The sequence below is a fragment of the Chaetodon auriga genome, chromosome 16 (assembly GCF_051107435.1).
Source record: "Chaetodon auriga isolate fChaAug3 chromosome 16, fChaAug3.hap1, whole genome shotgun sequence".
In the NCBI taxonomy this organism is placed as follows: domain Eukaryota; kingdom Metazoa; phylum Chordata; class Actinopteri; order Chaetodontiformes; family Chaetodontidae; genus Chaetodon; species Chaetodon auriga.
The window spans coordinates 5480257-5505614 of NC_135089.1; the positions used below are offsets into that span (position 1 = coordinate 5480257).

Below are 25358 nucleotides of genomic sequence, written 5' to 3' on the forward strand. Positions count from 1 at the left end.
ACGCACCTGCCCTCATGTACATACACACACATGCACACAAACACATCATTTAATTACTGATTTATTGGCTGAGGAAAGGTGCCTGTGCAGGGGAAGATGGGAGATATCGGATTTCAAATGGACCAGGGATGAAGAGATTTCTAATTTTCCGCCTGGCTGCGTTTCAGTGGACTGGTGAGCTCACCGGTGCGTGGGCACTTATCCCAGCACCAGGATCAATCATTGGTGTCAGCTGCAGGTCACCGTGGCCACCCCAAAGCACGCCTATCATGTGAGCCCTCGTGCAACACACACATACACGGCTGGTGCGTGATAATGCACAGCACACGCAAAAAAAGCAATAACTGACCTTGAAATAATACCAGCGGCTTGGAAATAGAAAAGATTGGACGATAAATAGCTCCTTTTCAAGGTGGGGGTGCAAGATTTCAGAGGGAAAAACAGAAAGGTGAAGACAGAAACACTGGTGTCACAAAGACAGCTGTAATAAATTCATAGCTGGGGGTGCGCGGAGGTTAGAGTGAGGCTCTGTATGCTACAGAGAAATCAGTTTTCTGGAATAAAATTACTTCATTATTATGGCAAAAGACTGAATGAACACCAAATTTTAGAAATGTTTAATGTGAAATGCTCAAATGAAGCTGACCAGATGTTGAGCTCTTCCATCTCATCCTTATTTTTGTTTTTCGCTTTGTCACATAAAGCACACACTTCCTTCTCCACTGGCTCTGGCACATAATTTCCCACAGACTGGATGAAATATCGAGCCACTCCACTTATCGCTCACCTAAAGACTGCTCCAACGCAGCTACAAAGTCATCACAGTCCACAAAACAATAGAATCTGTCAAATAAAGCACAGCAGTTGCTCTGTAAATTTTTGTTTTGTCTTCTTTGTCGAGGCACATTAGTAGTATTTTTTTCTCTCTTTGCATTGGTTTCAAGGTTGCTGATGGTAGTGCTGGACGCTGTGTGTGAAGTACAGAGCAGAGTGATAGATGGGGGGCTTAATATTCTGGCCCGTGGCTTTCTGCGGCTTGGCAGGATAGGCTTTCATGGCGTGGGGTGTGTGTGGTTAGTGTGTGTGTGTGTGTGTGGGGGGGGCTGAAGGAGTGGAGCTCTGAGCATATGTTCCTCAGCGCTGTGCTCAGGCCTGCCTTTGCCATGTGTGGGCTCTCCTCTGCTGTCTGTCTGACACCCAGAGAGAGGAGGCACAGGACGGACGCGGCCTACAGACACGTGGGCGGCAGCCGGCGGGGGTTCGCTCTCACACACACACACACACACACACACACACACACACACACACACACACACACAGAAAACAAGGAGAAGTCTTCTCTTGGCTGGGCTATCAGAGGAAAAAGCTGGGCTTGCAGGGAGGACAGTTATCAGCTGATAGTGCTTCCCCACCTCTCAGTGGCTCCCTAGGCAGCTTATTAAATCAGAGGCTGGCTGTTTGCCTCTTTGGATGATAACGCTGCCACGGAGGCGCAGCCCAAATCCAGGCATGTACGACAGCGAGCGAAGGAGTGTGTGCGCTCGGCTCGCATGTACCAGACAAGAATCACAGGCGCGCACACAAACGCATACAAACAGAACTGCCTACGCACCTCTGAAAACAAATAGCTCCCAGGGCGAGGGGGGAAGTCAATACAACAGTCATAAGATGCACACACACACACACACACACACACACACACACACACACACACACACAGACGCACACGCACACACAAAATCAAACAAGGTATAATTTTGCACTTGGCACATATTGTGTCATTCCAGTAAGAGTACAATTTAAAGCAAAGCAACATACATTTTTGAGTGTTCAAGCACATTTCTGTGTGTGTGTGTGTGTGTGTGTGTGTGTGTGTAAGCAGGAAGCCTGCCTTATTTCAGCCTGCAGCCCCTGATAACCTCCTTCTATCACACTGCGTCATTTTCCACTCATTTAATATTTGTGCCATATGTGCGTGTCTGCACGCGGATGCGGTTGTGTGCACATATGTTCCTCCTGTCCAGAGTCATGTCTGCGTCAAGGCTCGGGTTTATTTACGCCTCACTTGTGGTCCGGGGTCCAGACGACCGTCACTGGCAGTTGAGGCAAGGCCCCAAAGCAAACGTCCGGCCCCTTTTTCTCTCTCCCAGATGACTTTGCTAACAGAGCTGACCGTCTCCGCCAGTCCCTCCCCAGGCAGGCCTCCTCCTCCTCCTCCAACCATCACAACAACGCATTCCTCCCTCTCATGACTCACTGGGCTTGGGTTACACAACAGCCACCGTCACATCGCATCTACTCGGCTGTGTGTATGTTTGCGTAGCGCATCTGAGCCGCAGAATTCAAACATTGATTTTTCAATTATTTTCTACTTGCTCATCTGAGAAAATAATGATTCCAGTGCACACAAGCAAACATACTGAGCCCTCCCTCCTCATTCCTCTTCACAGAATTAGCCATTCAATCCTTTCGTCATTTTACTGTTATTCTCTTGCCATCACTCCAGTGCTCCCTTAGGTTTCTGACAAATTGCCTTTTCTCACATCTAAATACCTCCACCCCGCCCCCATGCTCTGCGTATCCCTGCAAACTGCTGCTGAGCAGCACAGGAAGGAGAGCCGGAGAGGGTCGGGGAGGAGAGAAAACTGCCTTTCTATTTGTGGCCCAGTGTAATTATGTGGGATAGATGCTGGCACAGCAGGGTCTTGGAGTTGGGTGAGTGGATATACACCTTCGCTTTGCTGTCCGGCCTCTCTAAGAAAGCCCACGATTTCTCTTTGAATGAGCCTGAAACGTAAACTTGAAACAGACCAGGACTGTCATCAGTGGTTTAAGCAAGTGCCCGGAAACGACAAAGGTTTGCGTTCAAGTAACAAAGAGGCTGTAATCATTGTGACCGGAGCAAAGGAAGGAGTAAGGTGAGACTATTATAGACCAAACAGCAACCTCTGCCACTGAGAAATGAAGCCAACGCTGCAGTTCCTCAAATGGCCACTTGAGGCTGGCTCCCTCAATCCCCATAGACCCCCATATTAAAATATCCAACTTTAGGGCAGAAATAAGCATATTTACAGTCTTTGCTCTCTGCACATGTGGTGAATTTCTACGTAACTCACTCATTTATATCAAGTTTTAAAGTTATGCATAATTATGAGCATGTCTGCTTTGAGTGACAGCTAGCTGCTAGTTTCAGCAACCAGGCTTCATTCGGCCCAACTCGGCTTCAGACAGCTATGGGTGACGTCATGGAGACTACGTCCAAGTTTTATTTTTGTTATAGACCAACAACTAGCTCACAGAGGCAGAAAAAAAAAACAAGGAAACTGTGCCGCTACCCTGGCGGACCCACGAGGACATGTGACTTTGGTTATCCCGTTCGTATAAAAAGACAAAAGGATGCTTGTTGAGGTAAAATAACGTACAAGACTACTCCTGCTGCCTTCAGCAACCACAGCAGAGAAGGGAAACTCAGAGAGAGCCTTTCATTATGCGGCTTCCTATAGAGCCTGGCAGAAAACATGATGAAATCCTTTGTGTAAGAACATTTTAAAAGAATCCACAAGAGATGGAGTTGGCTTTGTCTGGTTTTGTGGGTTTTTTTCTGCGCAGAGACAAGTGATTGTGGGATCACTGCGGTAGGAGCTATTGTCTTTGTTGATTTCTGCAGAATTTAAGGGCATTATGCACCACGTCTCTGCCGCTCAGCTGTGACTGCCTGCTGAGGAACAGTTGGACTGTCAGTTAGACCTACGCCACCGGGCCTCTGATCTGATTATCCAGCTGTGATAATGAATATCTACACATCTAAACTCGAACGAGCCGAACAGGAATTTGCAAGGGAAATTGCTGACCGGTGAAATGATGAGCGCTAAGCGAAGGCACAATATGAGCGTAATTACTCTGCACCATGTGGATGAGTCTTTCGTCAGTTGCCAAGTACACAAAATTGCCTCTCTTTTTGATGATGTTCAGCACAGTCCTCATATGCTAGCACCAAATGTGCAGACAGTCGAGTCCTGACATGCACCCTCAGAGCCGTAACAGGATGCTGCTCATTGTGCATCTACCACACTGTTGCCATACAGTTTCACCATCCCCCAGCTGCCCAAAACATCGCTGCCCGGCCTCACGCCGTGGGCTGATGGGACTGGATCTGACAGGGCTGGAAGAACCAGCAACTATATTGAACCGGACCTTTCAAGTTACAATAACCCAACCGACAGAGACTTTTTTTATTGACTGAGGTATGAAATAACCCACGACGTGCCATGCATACAAATGGCAGTCTCACTCTCGCAGTGCCTGGAAATTGTAAATTGGCCTCATGGTGTATTAGAGACTCACGGCCATTCGAGGGCATGAAATGACATTGCACTGCCTCTGGATGTCCAAATGTACTCCAGCGAGACACAGAGAGAGAGAGAGAGACAAAGAGGGAGGGCGAGGAGAGAGAGAAAAGTGACTCTCAACAGCCAATTAGCTTCCGCTTGATCAGGGGGTGGCGTGAGGGCCACCGTGGGAACCGTTATGGCATGGACGGAGAACATTAACCACAATCAGTTTTAATTAAAGACCGACGCTCTTTATTCCTCTCCATCCACCGCCGTCACCTCCCTCACTTTTACTTTCCACTCCCCCCTTCAAGTGTGATGATAATCTGCAAACCTGACTTTAAGATGTTACCGGACTGATTAGATGAAACAGTGCAGAGATGGTGCTAGAACTTCAATTAGCCCTCAACTAAGCCAATTTGATGAGTTCAGTTGCATGAAATAAGGGAGAATTACGTGTTTCTCTCCAGCTGCAGCGACGATCTCATTGTGATGCATAAGGCATTATTCTACATATGAGAGGCAAACCATGAAAGCGGTCTAATAAATACATGTCTCTGACTGCTTTTGCTTTCAAATTGACCTTTTTGGAGACTTTCATGTCTGCGAGCCACTTTCCAGCCTCAGTAGAGAAACGTTAACTATTGGCAATGGCATGCAATTTAAAATCTCTACCAAGAACCCTCTAATTTTATCCTCTCTGTCTCATTTCCTCATCTTACCTGGGCTATTAGGTAAGGTGGCTGCACTGCGCTGTATACTGTGTACTGGAGTGTGCGAGTTAATGCTGCGTGTGCTGCACATGACAGTTTGTATTCCGGTGTGTGTGCAGCAGGCAGATACAGCTTATGCGTCAAATATGTGCGAGGAATATTTGAGCGGAACACGGCTCCAACTTTACCCTGTTTGATGTCTGAACAGTCGGCTTGTCCTCCCCAGTCTGAGTGTCCATGTGAGGGGAGAAGAGCTAGCAGGGATCAAAACATTTACATGATAAAAGTGGTGGCTGAGATCTTTCCAGCAGAGATACCGGAGTCCATCTCTAATAAGGTTACGAAGATATTTCTTATGAGGATTATTTCTAATCGCAGCACTTCCTTTCCTATTTTAGGCTAATCTGCTCTTTAAAAATCTCTCATATGTAGTTCTGTCCTCCTTTCTCCTTCTTTCCCTGGATTGCAGGAGGTGGCAGACTGCTCGATATGGCCTGATTATATGCAAGGCTAAGCACAGTTTGACCCACGACTGAAAATAGAGCGCTCTCAGGAAGGCAGATGACTTCATAACTTTTCTTTCACACGTAATTTTAGAGGAATTATACAAAGTCAGACACCGAATCCGTCGAGTTTACCTCTCTGTTGACCCCAAAACCTCACCTGTGCTCAGTCAGGCTTCTGCTCTCCGGCTGGCTCGGGTAAAGTTACATCATCGGGGCTGTTTTAGCACTTCATTAATCACAGAATGCAAAATGAAGAGACGAATGATGTGAGGTAAGTGTGCAGGAGATTTAGAAGTAGATTTAGACTCCAGGCAGCTCCATCACAGAGTGGATAAAGGTGTATCGAGGCTAATTTACAGCCAATAAATAAAATATGACCTGACACTGAATTTTAAACAAGATCAATATGGAGCCTTTGGCTTTAGCAGGGATGCTGTCTCATCAGAGAGAGATAGCAACCTCTGCTTGTGTTACTAGCATTGACAAACAAGTTAATGCTTCAGCTCTGAGAAGTACTGAGAGACATGACCCTGAAATTGCTCTAATTTAATCAGCTGTAAATTGTCTCTTTTCTTGCTATAAGAATGCTACATCATCACATTAATGGCTGCTTCTTTTGACATGAAATATCTTCAGGTTGGCAGCTCATCAATGACTAAGTCCTAAATTAAAAGTTTCAGCTGTATGTGCGGCTCCACGGCGTTTGGCTCCACGGTGAGTTGTGGCAGTCCGGCAGTGGTAACAGGACCTCGCGGAGATGCTTCTTCTCCTGGGGAGTGTCTATAATGAGTTCTGTCAGGCAAGCGGCGAGCGTCGCGGTGCTACAGAACCCAACCTGAGCAGAGGCAAGGCCCATCTGTCAAGCTGAGACGATAAGCCTGGAGCCATCCAGAAACAAATTGCTCAGCTTCCCCACTGCGAAGCCCTATGAGGCAGCCGGCTACGGGCGGGAAACAGAGATGCCACCGATTCCTGATGCTCCACAGGAAAAAGGAGGTGGAGGAGGGAAATATCAAACACATTAATCTATGCAGATGGTGCCTATGGCCAGCCATTGCTCTGCAGCTGTACACAGAACTTCAACGAGACGATAAACAGCAAAGAGGGAAAAAAAAAAGTGAAAAGAAACATCATTTTTTTTGTTTTGTTTTTTCTGCTTTCAAGCCTTAGGGTGAGCAGTTTTAATAAGTCGCCCACACTTTTCCTAATCTCCTCCCTTTGCTTTAAAAAGATAATGACAGCTGTCGGACCTTTCCCTCCAGCTAGAAACAAAATCAACTTTTAGAACATGCACACTGTTTAAATGGAGGGAAATGATCAAAGGTAAAATATGGCAAATAGTTTAAACATCTGTCTGAGAGAGTCGGCGGCCTCGTCTCCACTTACATTATCATAACTAGCATTAGCATCTTGCAGTGGCACGCCACAAAAACAAGTCTGAGCTAACTCAGAGCAGCGCCATGCCCACACTGTGCAGAACCCAGGTCTGGGAAATTCTGCAGGATTGACAGGAACTCAGATGAGGTTCATTTCCTCAGCAAATTGAGTCATTTGTGGAAGTGGCATTAAGTGCGACATCGTTTTTTACATGAATAAATATCAGGCTGGTCAACCAAGCGTCACACAGCCATCATGCCAAGTGAGACAACTCATTATAAATTGATTAGATATGGTGGGCGAGCCGGGCGGGTTGGATCCTCAAGGCAGAGGAGTGTGGCGCGCTGGAGAAAATAAGCACAAGACAGAGGTGGCTTTCTAATTTTAACTCCTCAGCTGTAGAGATGAGAGGAGCGAGGGATGAAAACACTCGCTCACACACGGAGACATAAAGGTGGGCATGAGGCTGTGGCGAAAGTGAAATGAAAATGAAGTTGTAGCTGTGCTGAGCGTGGTGCAGCTACCCTCTCCTGAGATTCCCACAGACGAACATGAGACACACACACAGGGGCGAAACGCTCTTTACAACTGATAATTCATTTACACAGCTATTCTGAGACTCTCAGGTGTCGCAGGCGAGAACGCTGTCTTTCTTTAAATAAACGACACCGGCAAAAATTGTTATGCAAAAGATCTCCTGCTAAGCATGTTGTATTTGCAGTCAGCCAGTAAATTGCCTTCCAGAGCAGCGTTTTTCCTTGCCATCAAATGGCCTGCTGATCATCTACTCCCATTCCACCTGAATTTGTTTTTCACAAAATGTCTCTTTCCTCACTCATTCCGCCTTTCCAGCTTCTTTGTTTTAGACTTTTCTTACAACACACCTCATTTGAATTCTGCTTTCAGGCATGTGTCTACGGCCAATTAAAACTCTTAATGGAAATGTGTACTGGCTATAAAAAGCGAAGCTTTCCTGTTCTTTTCAAGTCCTCGCTGTAGGGCCAAATCATTTTTTCTAGCTTTCAACACATAGCAGGAAAGTGGTGGGCAGCTCTTATATTATTCATTACAATTATAATATTATACGTTATTATATTTGAGGAAGAGAAAGACAGTTACATGAGAGCTACAGCAGAGGACCGTCTGTGGTGATGAAAGTCTGCCAGCTGTGAAGGTTAGCACAGTGATAACGCACAGACATAAAAACAAACGGTAGCAATTCAACGATCATTCGGTTCACAGATAATTTTAATTAGCTGCATGTGCTTACATTTGTTTAAGGAATTTAACCCTAAAATGTCCACGCTCGGGTTAAAAGGTTAGCTGAAGGACATGCCAATGTTAAAAACCAATTATCCCTTGGTTGCTTTTTAAAATGCCCTCACTCTCAATCAGCAGTGGCCTTGGAAAATGAATGAGCTAATTTCGCCCAACCTGGGCTGTAATTGTTTCAAATCAGCCTCATGCCTCAGCGTCACTGCCAGAATAATTGCTCATGAGCGTGAAGATTAATCTACAGAAGCACATCTGTGGGACTTAATTTACGGGTCGCAGTGCCATGCCTTGTGGATCCATTAAGCTCATTTGGTTTTCAATCCTGTACAGCATATGCAGCTAAACAAAGGTGAAACAATGGCGGGGAAAAGTCAGGAAACAGGCAAACACAGTGCACAAACGACTCAATATGTGGAAACAGTCACACGCGCACAGTTTCCAACACTTGTGCAACTGCATGCATCAGTAGCGCACCATGAAGACAGACGCAGAAAGACACGTCACGTCCAGGTCTGAACACCTGTTAAAGGAGGAGAAGAGTCAGACACATTCAACACTTTTTTAAAGAGGACGGAAAAGTGTCAGCGGCCGCTACGAAATCAGCATCGGGAATGTGAACCACTTTTCAGACTGAGAGCACGGGCCGTTCGACAAGCTCTCTGAAGAGAAACAGCTGCAAGCTGCAAATTGGAAAGCCTTTGTGAGAAGCTGCTCTGCCCTTTGTTGTCTCCTTCCTCCTCTCCTCAAAGTGCTGGCATGCAGATGTCTCCTCTCATTCCTCATGTGTAATTACAAAGATGGGAGAACGCCATAAAGGGATGATTCCTCATATGAGGCATTGTACTGCAGGCGGCACACCCGAGCCAGGCAGCCGGCGTGTTTTTAAATAGGAAAACTTCACCACAGCAAAGGATTTAAGGCCTCGCTCCGCTGCCACAGCTGCCTGCTTCCTCGCACTCGCAAACCCTCTCCAACATGACGCACCAGACACGATAATGTGGTTGAAAACAATCAATGTGACCACCCACGGTGGTGTAATACACCCTCGACTCCAGCCTCAGGGCCCTTCTGCTCCGCCCGGGTGCAGAGAAGAGACATGGGGCCGAGCAGATAAGGATTCTTATCAGAGCCCGTGCAGGTGTTTGGAGGATCGAGGCCATAACAGGATTCCTAAGTTACTACTGGCGACAGGATTTCACTCGATGTGAAGAGAGTAAGAAAAGAGGCACGGAGGGAAGGATGGGTGGAGGTGGGGATGGGAGTTATGTGTGTGTGGTGGTGGTGGTGGCGGGTGAGCCGGTGGCCAGGGTGTTATAATTGTGAATCCCCTCAGAGTGCTGCAGTACGGCCCGTCTTAGACACCTGCTGGTGCGGCGATAAGGAGTGAAAAGCAATCACTGCAGCTACCTGGCAGCCCCAACCGGCGCCTCGCTGCTTCTCAACCTGCTACCACTCTCAAATATAACTGGCTCTCTGTTATAGGTCAGCTCCCTCTGCAGGCATGTTACCTTGGGGATGAGAGGATGAGAAACAAGAGAGGAGAGGAGGAAAGGAAATAAGCAAAGGCCACGAGGGATGCTCTTTTGTTTGCAGTTAGCCCAGTTAAGAGCTCCTGTTGCCCTGCTGTATCTGTGCGATCCTCCTGCAAATCTAAACATCCAGAGCAGCGTGTGTGTGTGTGTGTGTGTGTGTGTGTGTGTGTGTGCAGAAGTTTCTCGTGCCGCTACAAGCTGCCATTTCAAACTAACTTTATCGCCGGCAGAGGTCAAGGACACTCGGTCTGGCTGCGAATGAGTCCTCAGACTCTCCGGAGAGCGTTTCTCATTAGTGTGATTCCAGCTGAGGATTATAACGCGAATCCTTGGGATAAATCTTTGCTCGTCACGGAGAGACCATCAGCTGTTGCAGTCAACCAGCGCCGACTCCTGAATTATTCATTTTCTGTTTACAGCAGGCGACAGGTGCGTGACCTCTGTGATGAGTGCCCAGGGCGTCTGGGAGAAGTGGTGACAGGGAGGGTGGGGGGGCTCAGAGGGACAGCAGTGAAGACGAAGAGGAGGAGGAGGAGGAGGAGGAGGGGAGGGACGATTCAGAGGAAACTGCCAATTTGTCAGTAGAAGGTATGAGGCTCCTTTTGCTTTTCATTCTTTTTAGTTCTTGGGCAGACTTTTAGGAATGGCTGCACGGACGGCGTTTTGAAGGGAGGCTGCGGATGTGGTTGCTGGTTTTGGGGGTGTAGCGAGGGAAAGAGCAAGTGAGGTGAAATTACGGTTCCCCAAAATGTTAAGAGTGAAACTCAGGGCGGCAGGGGGGTTGGGGACGTCTGCCAAGCCTGAGCTGCACATCGGCTGAGTGGCATTTACTGTAACCTTTCCCCTGGCTTTTAATAACCGGAGCAGAAACAGCAGAAACACGGATCACTGCTATTCACTGGGGAGCACTGGGAATTGCAAGCGGATCTCCCGCCGCTCGTGGCCACACAGAGTCCATAAACACCGTGAAGCCGGAAACACAAACTCGGTCTCGGCTCTATGAAATCTTTAACACCAGTATGAGAGCACAAATGAGATGTAGTAGCAGAGAGGCGAGGCAGATAAGAAAAGAACGGGAGAGCCGCTGAAAGCACAGGGAACAGGCAGAGACTGATAAATAGAGAGGCTCTGAGCTGGAAATAGGCGGATGTTGTCAAAAAACACAGGCAACCCGTCGGGTTTGTTTAGTTTAACACCAAAGAAATACCAAACTGAATCACAGGAATTCAATCTGGTTCACTCAGCCTGAACAATAGCCTCTGACACCTGATAGCTCAAGAATAAGCCTTCCCATTTATGCACACATATTGATGTGGACATCTGCATGAACACACACACACACACAAGAATGCATGCAAAAGCAAACAGACGCGCAGCCTCTCTGCAGAGTGATGCATGGCTTTCACCTTCAGGCAACTGGGGGAGAGAGACAGACACTTCTCCCCTTCGGCCAACTCCTGCTTCAGACAAAATAACAAACGGCTGAATGATATAGTGAGCTGTCCCCTCTGGTTGCAAAGTGGGAATGGAACCACATCTCTGAGACAGCAGCTACAAATGGCCCATCTCTATAACCGCCCTCTCTTTCTCTCTCTCAGCTGCGCCTCCACAGAGACCTTGGCAGATCTCAAAGACAGATTAATCTCGATTGAAAGTTGCTGAAGTGTCCTCAAGCGTCAAAGCATTACTACGTATCACAGGAGGGCACGGCGGAGACGATCCAATGAAAAGACGGAAAATAAGCTCCGAGGTCATTCGGGATGGACGGACACCCAAAAGCGGCCGGGGCTGTAAAGTGCACACTGACTAGATTAAGCCCTCATCATGTGAAATCTTGATTTAACAGGCTTCTTCCCAGCCTGCCTGTGGTAAGCCTCGGCCTGCTGCTGTTGGAACCGCATGAATCTCCTGTTTCCACCACTCGTAGCAGCGTGAGTATCACAGCTTTGGCTGCAAGAAAGAAACTCCTCGTCTCATATCGACTTAAATCATCTGGAACAGGATTTCATTGTGGCGCTGTTACATTACCGCTTGGCTGTGCACTGCGCACGGTGAGTAGCTGTTCCGAGGGCGCAGGTTTGCTTATGGCTGGTGGGGACACGTCTCTGGGAATATCTGAGCGAACTCGTTACGACGTCTCTTCAGAACCGTGGACAGCGCTGAGAGAGAGAGAGAGACGTGCAAACATCTGTTTCTACGCAGCTCCCACAGCTGCTTTTGACAGTGTCATTTAGAAATTTAAAAAATATTTAGCGCTCCGCCAGTGCCTCGCTCTTCTGCGAGTGCTCTGGTTAATAAATGTATTCTTTGATTTTGAAACAGTAGCCTTAGGGCTTGTGTCCATATAGCGTTTTTCTCTCTCACCGCACAGCGCTTCATCCCGGCGACCTGCCAGCTTTTCTGCCGGAGAAAAATGCTTTATGGGTACACACCATCATAATAATATTAATAAACTTCATTTACAGAGCGCCTTTCGAAGCACAGCCACAAAGTGCTTCGCAATGAAAACAGAACACGGAATGAAATGAGCTAAAATCTCATAAACTGTAAACGAAATCAGCGAAAAGCAATGTTTAAAGGTGGATTTTAAAAGGAGTTTGCAGGCCTGATCCCATCAGGCAGCTCGTTCTAAACGGCTCTATCACCTCTCTGTATCGATGGACCTCAAGGCAGCAAGGAACAACGCCGCCGATGATCTCAGGGAGCGCGAAGGAGGCCAGGAGGAGATCTGATAAATAACGCGGGGCGAGGCCTCTCAATGAAATGCAAATGCATGCAGGTCGTGGGTTCAGTCCCAAACAATGTTGAGACCATTGAGCTGTTCATTTTTCAAACACCAAACTAAAACATACAAGAATTTAGTGGAATCAACGAATCATTTTCCATTGGCTTAATGGAAAAACACGTTATGTTACCATTATGTTATTTTTTCATATCTGACCAAGCTTGATGAGCTGAATGAATCCACGTGTGCTGTAAGCTTAATTAATTCACTAAATTATTTCTATAAAAGAAGAACTAGCAGGAGCAGACTTCCCAGCATGCATTGTTCTTACATACGCTGAACTTGTTTTCTCAGGGTTAAAGAATTGAAGGTTACAGCAGATTCAACCAGTTAAAAACAATTTTTGAATGTAAAATAACCGTTCAGTGATTTCTTTTTGTTTTCCTTCATTCAGATGACCTGATGCTACTTTTAATTAGCCAGTTCAGGCTCGACAGGGTTTACTTTGAACACAGCTCCACTTCATCGTATCCTTGAGATACCACATTGTAAACAGTAATAACTGAAAGAATGGGATTTTTTTTTATTGCAAATTTTAAGCATCTAAGTGTTTGATGTGTAATGTCCACAATCAAAACGATTTTTTGTTATGTTTTAACAGCAATCAAGTATAATTAAATTGAGTTTAGTCCTTAAAAACAAGGCTAATCTTCTTCATGAAGACTGAACCTCGACAACCGTCACCAGATTGTAATTCAGATGTTGTTAAATCCTGAGTGGTGACTGAATTACATTTCGCATTCACACATTGAGAAAATATCAATTCATGTACCTGGCAAGATCCAAAAATGTTGATACTGATGATGAGTTTGGTTAGTTTATAGAGGAAAAGTCAGCAGCAATGACGATCTTTCCCTAACGTTTACCAAAGTGCTTCTGTTGCCTGAACCAAACCACGGTCTGGACATGAACCCTGGATTCTGGTGCCATCGAGCTGAACGTTGTTCGCCTGCAGGAAGCAAACAAACGTCGACTCTGAACATAAACCAGACAGCGACTACGCTTGTCACCACAATTTAACTGAATGCGAATTAGCCGCATATAAAAGTCAGTTCTAGGAGACTCTGGTGCACAGATGTTCACAACGTCACCTTTGTCTAATGACTCCCGCCCAGCGAGGACCAGAAACACAGGTAGAGTCTTGTCTCAGGTGAAATAGCCGACGCCGTTCTAAATTTGGCAGAAAGCAGTCATGAACACACTACAAACACCTCACCGCTCACAGCAAGAAGCTGACAGAGAAAATATGTTTTTAGAGCCTCTCGAATCAAACAGCTAACTCTTTAAAAGTAGTCTTGATCATAATACTACGGATATTGCCGTTAATGGTGATTTTTATCATCTGTGACTGCTCAAATAAATTCACTGCCATGTTTCCCATCAGAGGTAACACCTTCTCACATTGCATGACACTCAGAGGCAGAATCTGTTTTTTTCCCTGTCAGCATCCATTATGGCATAAAAAAATTATTTACTGCTCACTGACAAGGTTTGTGGGACTTGTCGCCGGTCTTGAAAACTGTACCTTTGCTCAGTATTGGCAAGGCGGCAACACCTTTTTTTTTTTTATAGGTGTTATTTAATCCATCGCACAGCTAATGAACTGCACTTGCTTTAGCCACATTACAGCTTCCCTTTTCATGACAGGAGCAATGAAACTATGAATCATCGCTCTTGTGTTTACAGTGTGCACTTAAGTTTCTTTAATCATCTCTTTTTGTTAATTTATAGTATGAAAAATGTGAGTTCTAGCTATATCACACAGCTGCTGTTGGGATAAAACAGTCAGTGTGAACAGCACGGGGATCAATCCCATATTTATAAGGCGACATCCAAGAACGTCCTCTGTTTACAGCTGATGACATAACTGTGGTGTATCTAGAGCGGTGTTGACCTTTGGCTAACATACTGTAACTCCGTCTGACTGCGCAGGCCTCAGCTAACCCACTTCAGTCTGTCTGTTGCTGTCTGCTGAGACAAAGAGGATTTAGCGTTAATCTGGTCTTAACAACAGCAGGAGAGCAGACTCTCCACAACAACGCTCCAGAGAATAGGACTAATCAAGACATCATGAACATCAAACAGGGAACAATTACCTCTAATAAAATCAATTCTGCTGATTGACTGAGAGAAAGAGCGAGAGCCGGCACAGTTATTTGATTGGATTTGATTACACTTGAGTGGTTTGTATAGGATCACGCAAAAAAAAAAACCCAAAAAACACCTCAACAAAAGATTTAAACTGGCTGTGAGTTGAAAAATACGACACCACCGTGAGCTAATTTCACCTTTTTTTCATTGCAAATTAACACTTTCTTTGGCTCAACGTGCCACTGCTCAGCAGTGCGATCTGAAAAATGATGCCTCGCTTCAAGATGATTGGATTTGTTTCTACAATCTCCTCAAGTGACGTAAATCAGTAAAATAGTCCACCCAAAAAACGTGAGGTGATACAGACACATTGGCATGAGGCACAAAGTCCAAAAGGTAGCCCCCCCCCCCCCCTTAAAATAAACAACCAAAGACAGCACATGTAAAACAGGTTTGAGTACCAAAAAGGCACAAAAGGTGTCTGATGAGGCGACAAAAAGGTTTGATTGTAATAGAGAACAAACACTGGATTTGATTGCAGTAATGGGCAAATGGTTTTAACAGGTGGAAGCGTAGCTGGGGAAGTGTACAATTCACAATCCCTCCTCATTAGTAAGCAAATGAATTCAATCACCTCTCTTTGGTAAGCGGCTTGATAAATCCCTTCAAAGTCGAGTCTGGCTTCAACTGCAGCAAGCAGCTTTAATAGATGCGGAGCTGCTAATGCATAATTCTCATTGACTCCGCGCTCGCTAAGATCAGCCTGAACACAATCGTTGGCCTCAAGCAAACAGACCCAAGTCAATGAGGCTGGGTCTCCACGGGGAGCGGTGAGGAGTGTTTTTCCTCCGCTGGCTCCAATAGCTTAACAAATTTTATTCATATGTCCCCCGAGAGATCCGACTGCAGTGTGCTGGAGGGGAGGGCAGGAGCTCTAAATGGGCTGGGCAATGTAGGAAAATGCAGATCTGAGCAGACAAGCTGTGTCTTCCACCGAGGCTAAAAGAGAGCAGGGGCAGATCCTCTGGCCCCAAACCACTACAGGAGGAGAGATTTCCACCCAGCTCAGAGAAAAGCAGCGGAACATCATTACCACCACCTGCTGTACCACTCTGTGCTCCTGTAACACAATGTCCAAGACACAGCAGGATGCGGCCGCTGGGATCGTAAGCAGAGACGGACAGAAGCAAAAGACACTGAGCAAAAGAGACGCGCAGGGAATGAGGATACACTGGAAATATGGAAGAGAAAATTTCAGCCGATTTCTGCCTTTAGTCTCATTCTGAACCCTTAAAAATGTCTTGTGTGACATTTGCGGCGTAAAGGGCCAATCGATATACAGTATTTGTTGTGTTAAAGCCGCATAAAAGTGCAGCATTTGGCACTGGCTCAGGCTGAGTCACACGCAGACAATGCCCGGCAACAAATCCACTCTGCAGCCCCGATCAATTCATTAGGCGGCCTCCTCGTGCACGCACGCACACACGCACGCACACGCACATGTGAGCGAGGCACGGCGATGATTAGCTTGTCCCACTTAATCACTTCCTATCAGAGACACCTGCAAGGTTTCAGCAGTCTTGTGTGATTATGTGTAATCATAGAAATGTCACATTTGAATGATAAGCAGCATGAGAAGATGGCTTGAAACATCAGGCGCTGCATATTTACACCACAGCATCATCAGCGACAAAAAAAATACTCATATAAGTGCACATATACACATTGTGTGCGTGTGTATGCATATATATATTCACGCAAGACACACAAATACAATCTCTCACACATAATTTTGCATATGCTGCGCAGGCTTATAAATACACACAAGCACCCACACTGGGCTGGAGGGGAAAAAGCCTATCTGCTGTGGATAAAAGACATCCCTTATCAGCTTCCTCATAGAGGAGCTGGGAATGAAGGCATTTACTCAAATGAAAGAGGCAGCTTTTGGAGATAAGCCGAGAGAGACGGAGCTCAACTAAGCTTTCAGATTGGACTGGGCCTACAGAGGGAACAGAGGAGACTGAAAAGAAAAAAAAGAGAGGGAGAAGACGGACGGACGGGTGGTTGATAGATGGGTGGATTGCTGATGAAGTGATGAGAGGACGGCGCAGGCTACTATTTGGTGCCGTGTTGTGCTTTGAGGCAGATGCGTGCGTACAGAGGAGGAGTTTGTGGCTTTTGTCTGCGATGGAGTGCTTATATAAAGCATATTTAGAGGATGTGGGTGTGAAAGCTATTGTGTTGACCCCGGTATTTTGTCTGTGTGGGCGTGCACGTGTGCGTCTATACCTTCTGTCTATCCCTGTGCTCGCAGCTGGCCCTGTCTGCACAGCGAGCTGGCACATCTTTCTCCGCTGCGCTGAGCTGTGAGGCGCGCTAAAATAACCCACTTCAAAGAGACCCATTGTCACACACTAATGTGGCGAACGGCAGCTAGCGCCACAGAAATCAGCACACACTGAGACTGGATATTCCCTCCGAGTCCCCGTGAGATGGGGGAGGAAGGGCGGCGTGGGAGGGGATGAAGAGCAGGGAGGGAGACGGAGAGAGAGAGAGAGAGAGAGAGGGAGAGAGAGAGGGAGAGAGAGAGAGAGGGAGAGAGAGGTTTGTTCACAAACACACTGCTGTGCCAACATTAATCATGTAGACTCTCATAAAATCATTAGAGCTGATCATTCCCAGTCAGGCTCTCTCCACAGCGGCTCAGCACCGGCGAAAAGACGCAAGGATGCCAATTTCTGTTCGAGATACAAGCCAACACACACTCGGAAACAACACACGCCGACACCTTTGTAGTGCCAAATATCAACACGGAGAAGTGAGACACCTGAACTAAGCAGCAGGCTTTAGATGACTCGAGACGTATTTATGTGCAGAGCGTGCACATGCAGCTTCCATGTTTCATACATAATTATGCAACACCCACTGTATTTATGTACTTTTACCAACTCGTATATTCGCATGCTGTTTGTGCGTACTGATTACACAACAAATTTATACTATTGATTGCCTTCAAGTGTACGTGTGAGCAGATGCCTTCTCATTTGATTTATATGTATCATTAATTAGCAACGTCTAATCGCCCTGCATGGACGAGCTCTGCCAATTTGTATGTGCACAAAAAATGCTTACTATTTATATCTGGGATTGCATCCTGTGTGTGTGTGTGTGTGTGTGTGTGTGTGTGTGTGTGTGTGTGTGTGTGTGTGTGTGTGTGTGTGTGTGTGCAACGAAAATGCAAAGCACATGTTTTGGTGATTGCATTTTGTCCATTGATTTATGTATATTCATTTGTTGTTCAGGCACAGCAACTCAGAGCTGAGCTGCTGTGGAGTAAAAATGTGTACTATAATTTATGTTCTCTGATTGCATTTTTTTTCTGTTTATTCTACATTTTTTAAAACCCTAAACCTTAATTTTTTTTGACCACATAAATGTGAAGTCTAGTCACATATATTATTTAAGAGTTCGGGGAGTTTGAGTTTAATTTTATTTACTGCTTACAAGCAGTGCAGATGTGCACAAAAGTGCCAGAAAACATTACTGACTTAGATTTTGTTACTGTTTCGTGTTATTCTGTGTATTAAAAGAGATTTTCAGAGTTAACTTTTAATCTTTTTTTCTTTCTGGCTTTACAGTCTTTATTGCTCATGCAGTATTTTCATATAATTTGTGCTTGTGTGTATATACACGTGGGACATTTATTCCCTGCTACTGTAATTAATCCGGCGAGCGGTGTGCTGTTAAACGCCCGTGAGATGGCACGCAGTACAGGCGGAGGTCAGCTAACAAAGAGCTGGAGCAAAGACAGCCATTAGAGCTGGATCAGCGCGTCTTCTGTTTACACTTACCACCGTTTACACACTAGCTGCACTCCATTATGCGCATTGGACCCTGGAGTATTGCAGATCGGTGGTCAGGGTACCAGGTTCTGATGGCTGGAGCTGACTGTAAAATCGATGGCCTTTGTTACTTTCTCAGCTGCTGATCCTCGGGCTTGGAGAGCAAGGGCGGTTATGTAGACAGTCTGGTTTGATGACTTAGAAATGCACTTGAGAAAGAGCGAGAACTGAGAACCACATGAGAGAATAAGAGGGAGATTTCCTTTTTAGGTTATCTTCCCTTTATGTTTCCATCCCGTCTCCACCTGAGACAGTTTCTAGCTCTCTCTCGCTCGTTTCTTTATGTGTTTCTTCTCATCTTTCAGTCTGCTGCTCTCAAAGGCCTTTAACTCCTCTCCCGCTCATTTACGTCAAGGTCAGGGCGTCAAGAGGACTAGTCGGCCCCTTCAGTAGAAAGCTGCTGAAGACTAATTAATTTGCAAGTGCAGAAAAACACACACGCAGCACCGGGAGGTGATGTGTTGCTGCTTCCGTCCATGACCTCGATCTTTAGCCTCGGCACTGGGGTAAAAGAGAGGCTAAGTGGTGAGATTTTGGAGCCGGGTGCAGCGAGGGACCATTTCTCATGTTGTCAGAGCTCCCGCTGGGCCTCACATATGCCTACGGCTCTCAGCATCCAGAAGCCATCACTTCAGCAGGCGAGCCAATCAAACCCACGCTGTCACTTCAGTGAAATAACTTGAACTGTCACTCACACGCGGGCATTTTCCCCACAGGGGGCCCGCAGGCCGTAAAGGGGCACATGTGAACTGTGCATGTTAACGATGTATGTGCAGACATGTAGTTTCTGACACAATATAAATCGCACAGTTACATATTAATAAAGGTCAATAAAGACAGTACACGTGCGCATATTTATACAAAGAAAAAGGTTGCGTGAATATCTGTGGGGGTTGCATGGAATAGGTAATGCTCCAGTAGCTTCATTGACTTGTGACCTTTGCTCTTTGTTGACCTTTGACCCGTCTGAAAGGCGCCTGCAGGTTCATGCAGACACGTCCACTTATTGTTACAACAGTCCCGCCCACTCACCCTGAGTCAAAACACAATTCATGCACAAAAATCCACTCAAACGCTTAATAAATTTCACTGTGATTTATAAAGTGCAATATTCCAGTATGCATCCAGCTCATCATTGTAGGCAGTTCAGAAGAGAAAGAGATAAAGCAGGAGCCAGCAACTTATTCAGGGTATTTCCCCCCATTTTCTGAATGCAGGAATAAAACCCTGCAGTAAAAATAAGTGAATGAGCACAACATAAACAGTCAAAACCTGGTGTCTACATTGGCCACAGCTCTGACAGTTCGGTTGCGTTCGTTGTAGCTAATGAAGCCGTGAGCGGTCTGTTGAGCTCACTTGTTTCTAAATCCACACCTTCAGATTTCCCTCATTTTTAAACTTGGGCTGAATGTACCAGATTTCACACAGTGCCCCCGTGGAAACAGACTTTGGTGTGCAAAATCGTGCTCCCCCTTAACACAATGCAATCATGCAGCAAGAAATCCATCAGAGAAGTGTCAGATATTCCTATTTTTCCACAACAGCCTCAAAACACTTTATCACAGAGCGACTCCTGAAAAGCGCCGAACATCAGAGGTTGACAATATACAACATCAGACTCCTCCTTTAAACTCGCATCACCTCCTGGACTGAGCTCTGCAGGGAAAGATAAAACAAGATCCAGAATAGTGACTACAACAAGGCTAAAAAAAAAAAAACAAGCATGGAAGGAAGGAGTTTTGGAGCGATCACATGTCCCACTGTTCCTGTTACCTGGAAGCAACGGCTGACTGGCACATTAAAGTGAAAAAGAGCCACACACGCATCGAGTACTTCGTAAAAGTGGGATGGAGCTTCACACCAGAGGGACGACGTATAAAATGCAGTGGGATGAGAAACGATGAATATGAAATAATGTATTATACATTTTGTTGTAGTGCTACATTCCTTTCGCTCTCACAGGAGTCTTTACTGAGATGACACAGACTAATAGAAGCTGAAGTAATGAAAAAGAAAAAAGTCAGTTTGACAACAGATTTGTCATTTGAGGTGAGGTGTTTGTTGAGCTAATAGAGCAGTGGGTTATTTGTCTCTGCTGTGTGTGTGTGTGTGTGTGTGTGTGTGTGTGTGTGTGTGTGTGTGTGTGCGTGTGTGTGTGTGTGTGCGTGAGAGAGGAGGCAGAAATGGTTTGAGCAGGAGCTGGAGAGCTGCCACCTTCATCCCTCTGGCCCAGGAGGGATGAACAAAGAGACAGGAGACTCAGGAAATCCATCCATCATATTGTGTCATCGTCTCTCATGCTTTGCTTTTGCATGCATGTGCACAGACAACCCCCCCCCCCCCCCCCAAAGTCCAGACAGAAGCTGCTTCAACCAAAAAGACCAAGGCGAAGCACAGCTTGTTGGTCTGAGAGGACTGATGGTTTGATGGTGACGCAGATGTCGAGCTGGTGGGAAGTGGACCAAAGCTTTCAGTCCAACAGTGCTGCCTTTTCATTAACCCCCCCCCCCAATTTACGCCCCTTCCACCTGCATAACCGCTTCAAACAGACGTGCTACACCTCCCCGCAGCTTGGGAACCCCTCCATCCTCTGCACATTACAGCTGAAAGCAAGGGCAAGTGGGCGCAGACAGCACGAGGTCAAGGACTTCCCGTTGAGCTGCACATTAAGCTTCAAATTTGGGAACATCCTATCATTATGCCTGTCCTAAGAAAAACCTGCTTTTTAATGTCCTTCTGCTAATTTACCATCAATCTCTCACAGACCTGCTTACAGGGTGTGGCTAGCCCCCACCCACTGGTCTCAGAACGTAACCTTAACCCCATGTAATTAGCCCTGATGAAGCTTGGGAGCCTGTTTAGTGCAGATTAACTGTGCTTCCCATGCATTCCCAGACCCCTCCACCTCAGATCCTGCAGATAAAAAAAAAGGAGTGGAAGAGGAAGAATGGCACCCACTCCCAGAGGGACAGGCCTATAATCAGCCCTCCCACAGCCCCACAACCTGTCCCCTGCCTGGGGGGACAGCGGGGGGTCATACATAGATGTGAGACAAGGTTGAGCCCCCACCACCGGCAATTTTTCCCCTCTTTAGCTCTTGCAGGCAGCACTGAGTAGGAGCAGAGCCTCTCAGAAGGCAAAATAATCACGGCTGTCGTCAAGTAACGGCTGCTATGTGGTACCGAGAAGAAGCCGATGCAGCTCCCCGGTGACCCACCAAGCAGCTTTTAAGGCGACATAAAGGCGGAGGTGAAATCAGCACAAGACAGAGGCCAGAGTAGTTAGGGCTCCACTTGACAGCAGAGCTCCTCTTTTATGAGCTCGCTAAGAGGGCGACAGGGAGAGAACACCGACAAGAGAGGGACGAAGACAACATTTCAGTCCAACACCTCAGCGCTGAAGGCTTCGGCGCCCCCTGCGCATCCACCGCCACTGGTGGAGGGATTGGGAGGTGGCGTCTGGGAGGAGAAGTAAATATCTGGAGAAGCGCTTAATGTGGCATCCATTTGCATGACTCATTGGCCCGAGCACCGAAGCCATTTTAAGAGCACCGAGATCTCAAAGCACCCCACGATCTTGCTTTATAGCAAGATCCATCACATCCGGAGGCCCGGTGCGCCTGTGTGTGTGTGTGTGTGAGCGTACAGCCATTACATCCAAGTCAGTAAACAAGACTATCAGCAGTTTCCCTCTGGATATTTGTTATCTCATCCTTTTCACTTTCAAATTCTCATCCGTCTTCTATTTCTTTGTCTTGAAATGGAAGGAAGAGGGGCCCAGTGCACCCAGAGAAACGCTGATATGCAAGAATGGTTGCATTTTGGCAGCAGAAAGGAGGAGAAGACTGGGCCACGGCTGTAAATTAGTGTTTCAGGTTGAGCGCGGGGGCACGGCGGTGCATGTCCATCCCTCAGCTCAGCCCACACAAAAGAAATGTGCACCTTCATTCTCTGATATAATCAGACGGAGCTCATTACACAAATGAAGTGCAGAAGTTCTCCAATATGGATTTAGAGGGGTTTTTTTTTTTTTTTATTGGCAGCTGTGCCTATATCCAATTAAATATTCAAGATTTTTTTTCCACCCTTAAAGAGCTAATTTCTTTTCAATCTCACTACTTAAAGCAGTCAACAAGGTGATGAGATTTATTTATATAATAAATAATCAAACTGAAGTCTCTCAGGGAAATCAGAAAATAAACATTTATTATTTCGGGAGCATGTCTGACTCTATCAGAGTTGCTTAATAATAAAAAAACATGTACTCCAGGAAAAAAAAAAAAAATCCTTCGCAGTGATCCTACGCGCATAACCTCCTATAACCCCGCTTCACACCTTCACATCAATCCTGGTTCTCAAACAGCCAATAATGAAAGCATAATCAATGTGAGGCGAAAAATGTATTTGCTGGTAATTTGCTGATGGAGGTTTTATTTTCATTTCCAACTGGTGACCGATTGAACGTTTGGGAGCGCATTCAGGTCACATTTCTGGAGGCCTACATTTCCACACACTCTGTCGGACTTTGTCACTTTTCAGACGAGAAAAGAAACTGTCATCAATAAGAATCTGAAGCATCAGTCTGTTTCTTTACACCAACGTAAGAACGAACTTCCAGGTGACGCTCGGGAGGAATAAGGAGGCTGAGGTTGTCCGTAACTCCGCACCACTCAGGATGCACACGTTTGGATTCCAGGATCAATAGTTAAACTCCGCTGATCGATACAATTTCAATTCTGATGCCATAACAGTGACCATTATAGTGGCGTGTAAAGGACTACACGGCCGAGGCTACTGGTTAATTCCACCTTAAAACGCCTCTCTTTGAACACTCAGCGCACGATTAATTATTTCATCACTATCATCAGTATTTCTAATACAGCGACTTCCAGCCCGCGTGTTCCTCCCAAAATGTGCTCTAAACGGCAGACACTTTGTGTTTTGAGTGTCGGAATAAGACACTTCAGGATAATTTCCCATCTGACAGTAGCGCTGCCACGTTTATCTTAACATCCACATGGAGCTACGCCGTGATATTTCTGCCATCCGTCATGAAATTTGCCATCAGGATTCCTAAAGTCAGCGCAGCCACATCATCACCGCAAAAGTGCTGAAGGGGTCTTGACACTTACCGATCAGCATCGTGCGTCCAGGACCGTATCCGCGTCTCTCCAGCTCGGCTCGTGTCACCGTGCGTAAAAACGGCAAAATTTTACGCACTTTTATCCCCAGAGAGCGAGGACATGCACGACGCACAGGTGCGAACCGGAGGCGTCCTGTAGTTGTCAAGAGCCGATTCTGATTCACTTGTTCCCCTCTCTTGTATCTATGATGACAACTCTTTCTTTGCGACACTGTATCCGTTTCCCCCTCTCCGTCTTCGGTGACCAATCCCCGAGAAATCTCCGATCCTATTGATGCGCGTTATCCTCAGTTAAAATCCTATTGCTCGTGCTGCCGCTCCGCTTGGCCTGAAGGAGGCGAAGATTTGGGCTGTTGGAGAGGGGCTGGGTGTAATTGCCTGCTCCTTCTCTCTCCCTCTCTCTTCCGTTGCTCTCTCTGAGTCCTCTCTCCTTGTCATCTGTAGTCCTACCTCCTTCTCTCTCCTCCTCTCTGCGAGCACCTTTTCACTTGACAGGAACGCACAGCTGGGGAAATGAGCTGCTATTTTTTCACAGTCTTCCTACCTGTACAACTTGGCACCACATTAGCCTCCTTGTCAAACTTATTGTCTTACAGGTCAGTGTTTGAGTCATGCACATGTCCTAGCCACGCAGCCAAAGTAAAGACTGGAAAAAGCAAAACACCAGGCGCAGCAGGCGGCACTGAAAAGCCTGGGGTGGCAGAGGCATGATAGGCGCACTGTAGACATAAAGGGAAAGGAAGGAATATTTTCTGAGACAGGTTTCCATTCGTGCTCTCATAAGGATGATTTGTGTGCACTTGTCAAGGCAGCTGCCTCGTGTGCACGACAGTGTGTGAGCGAGAGCGACGTGAGAGTGACTGCAAGTGATGGTTTCTCACAGCCATCTCTCTTGCCAGTCTGCTCCTCCTTTGTGTCTCTTCTTGTCGATGCATCATTTGGTGAAGCTGACACATATTCGGGGATTCGGAATTGGCTCGAGAGCACAGAGTCTGCTTGTATTAAATTTCTGTTTGTTCAAATGGTGTGTGTGTGTGTGTGTGTGTGTGTGTGTGTGTGTGGAGGCATAGATTGTGGGTTGAAGAGCCTTGGTGCAATGCTAAGCTGTCCTGGAGCTACGCCAAAGCACATCTCCCAGGGTGCTATCAGGAACTTAATTACAGCATTAAATTGCTCCCTCTCCGCCTCTCTCCCGCTCTCAGTTCACTTCCCCATTTTTCCCCTTTCTCCCCCTTTCTGCTCTCTCTCTCCCACTCCCTCCCCTCTCCTCAAACTGTGTATCCATGTAATCTCGCACTTGCCCCTCTCTCTCTCTCTCTCTCTCCATCTCTCTGCCTTTATCTCTTGTTGCTCTTTTTCCCCTTTCTTGCACTTGCTGGTTTGGCAGAAACGCCCGCTGGTGCTGCTGTGTTCATGTCATCATTGTGGGAAAAGGCCTTCAAAATGTGGCTCGATTGTTCCCGACATCCATTGTGCAGATGGAAACAACAACGCTTCATCTGCTGTCTCTATTGTGCATTCGAATTTAGGAATTTCATACTTGCACACCAATAATCTATTCGTGTCGGCGTTTCTCGGTTTGTTATGGTGTAGTTAGAGTTCCCTTTCACTGCATGTGTGAGAGCAGAGCGTGACAGCAGCGAGGGGCGATGGAGATCAGGCGCCTGATGGAGAGTTCCCTTTAAATGTGAAATATTGCCT

General features: G+C 46.4%; 1 protein-coding gene across 3 annotated transcripts in view; it reads right to left on the reverse strand.

Moving 5' to 3' along the window:
- Positions 1 to 25358, reverse strand: part of znf385c (zinc finger protein 385C) — a 118772-nt gene that overhangs the window by 22880 nt on the left and 70534 nt on the right. The window contains exon 1 of one of the 3 annotated variants that reach the window (XM_076753506.1): positions 23647 to 24081. The exons of the other annotated variants lie outside the window; for them this stretch is intronic. Coding sequence (XP_076609621.1) covers positions 23647 to 23656 — 10 coding nt within the window. The 5' untranslated portion in view covers positions 23657 to 24081. Of the gene's footprint in view, positions 1 to 23646; positions 24082 to 25358 lie in introns of those variants that run through there. 3 annotated transcript variants of the gene reach the window in all.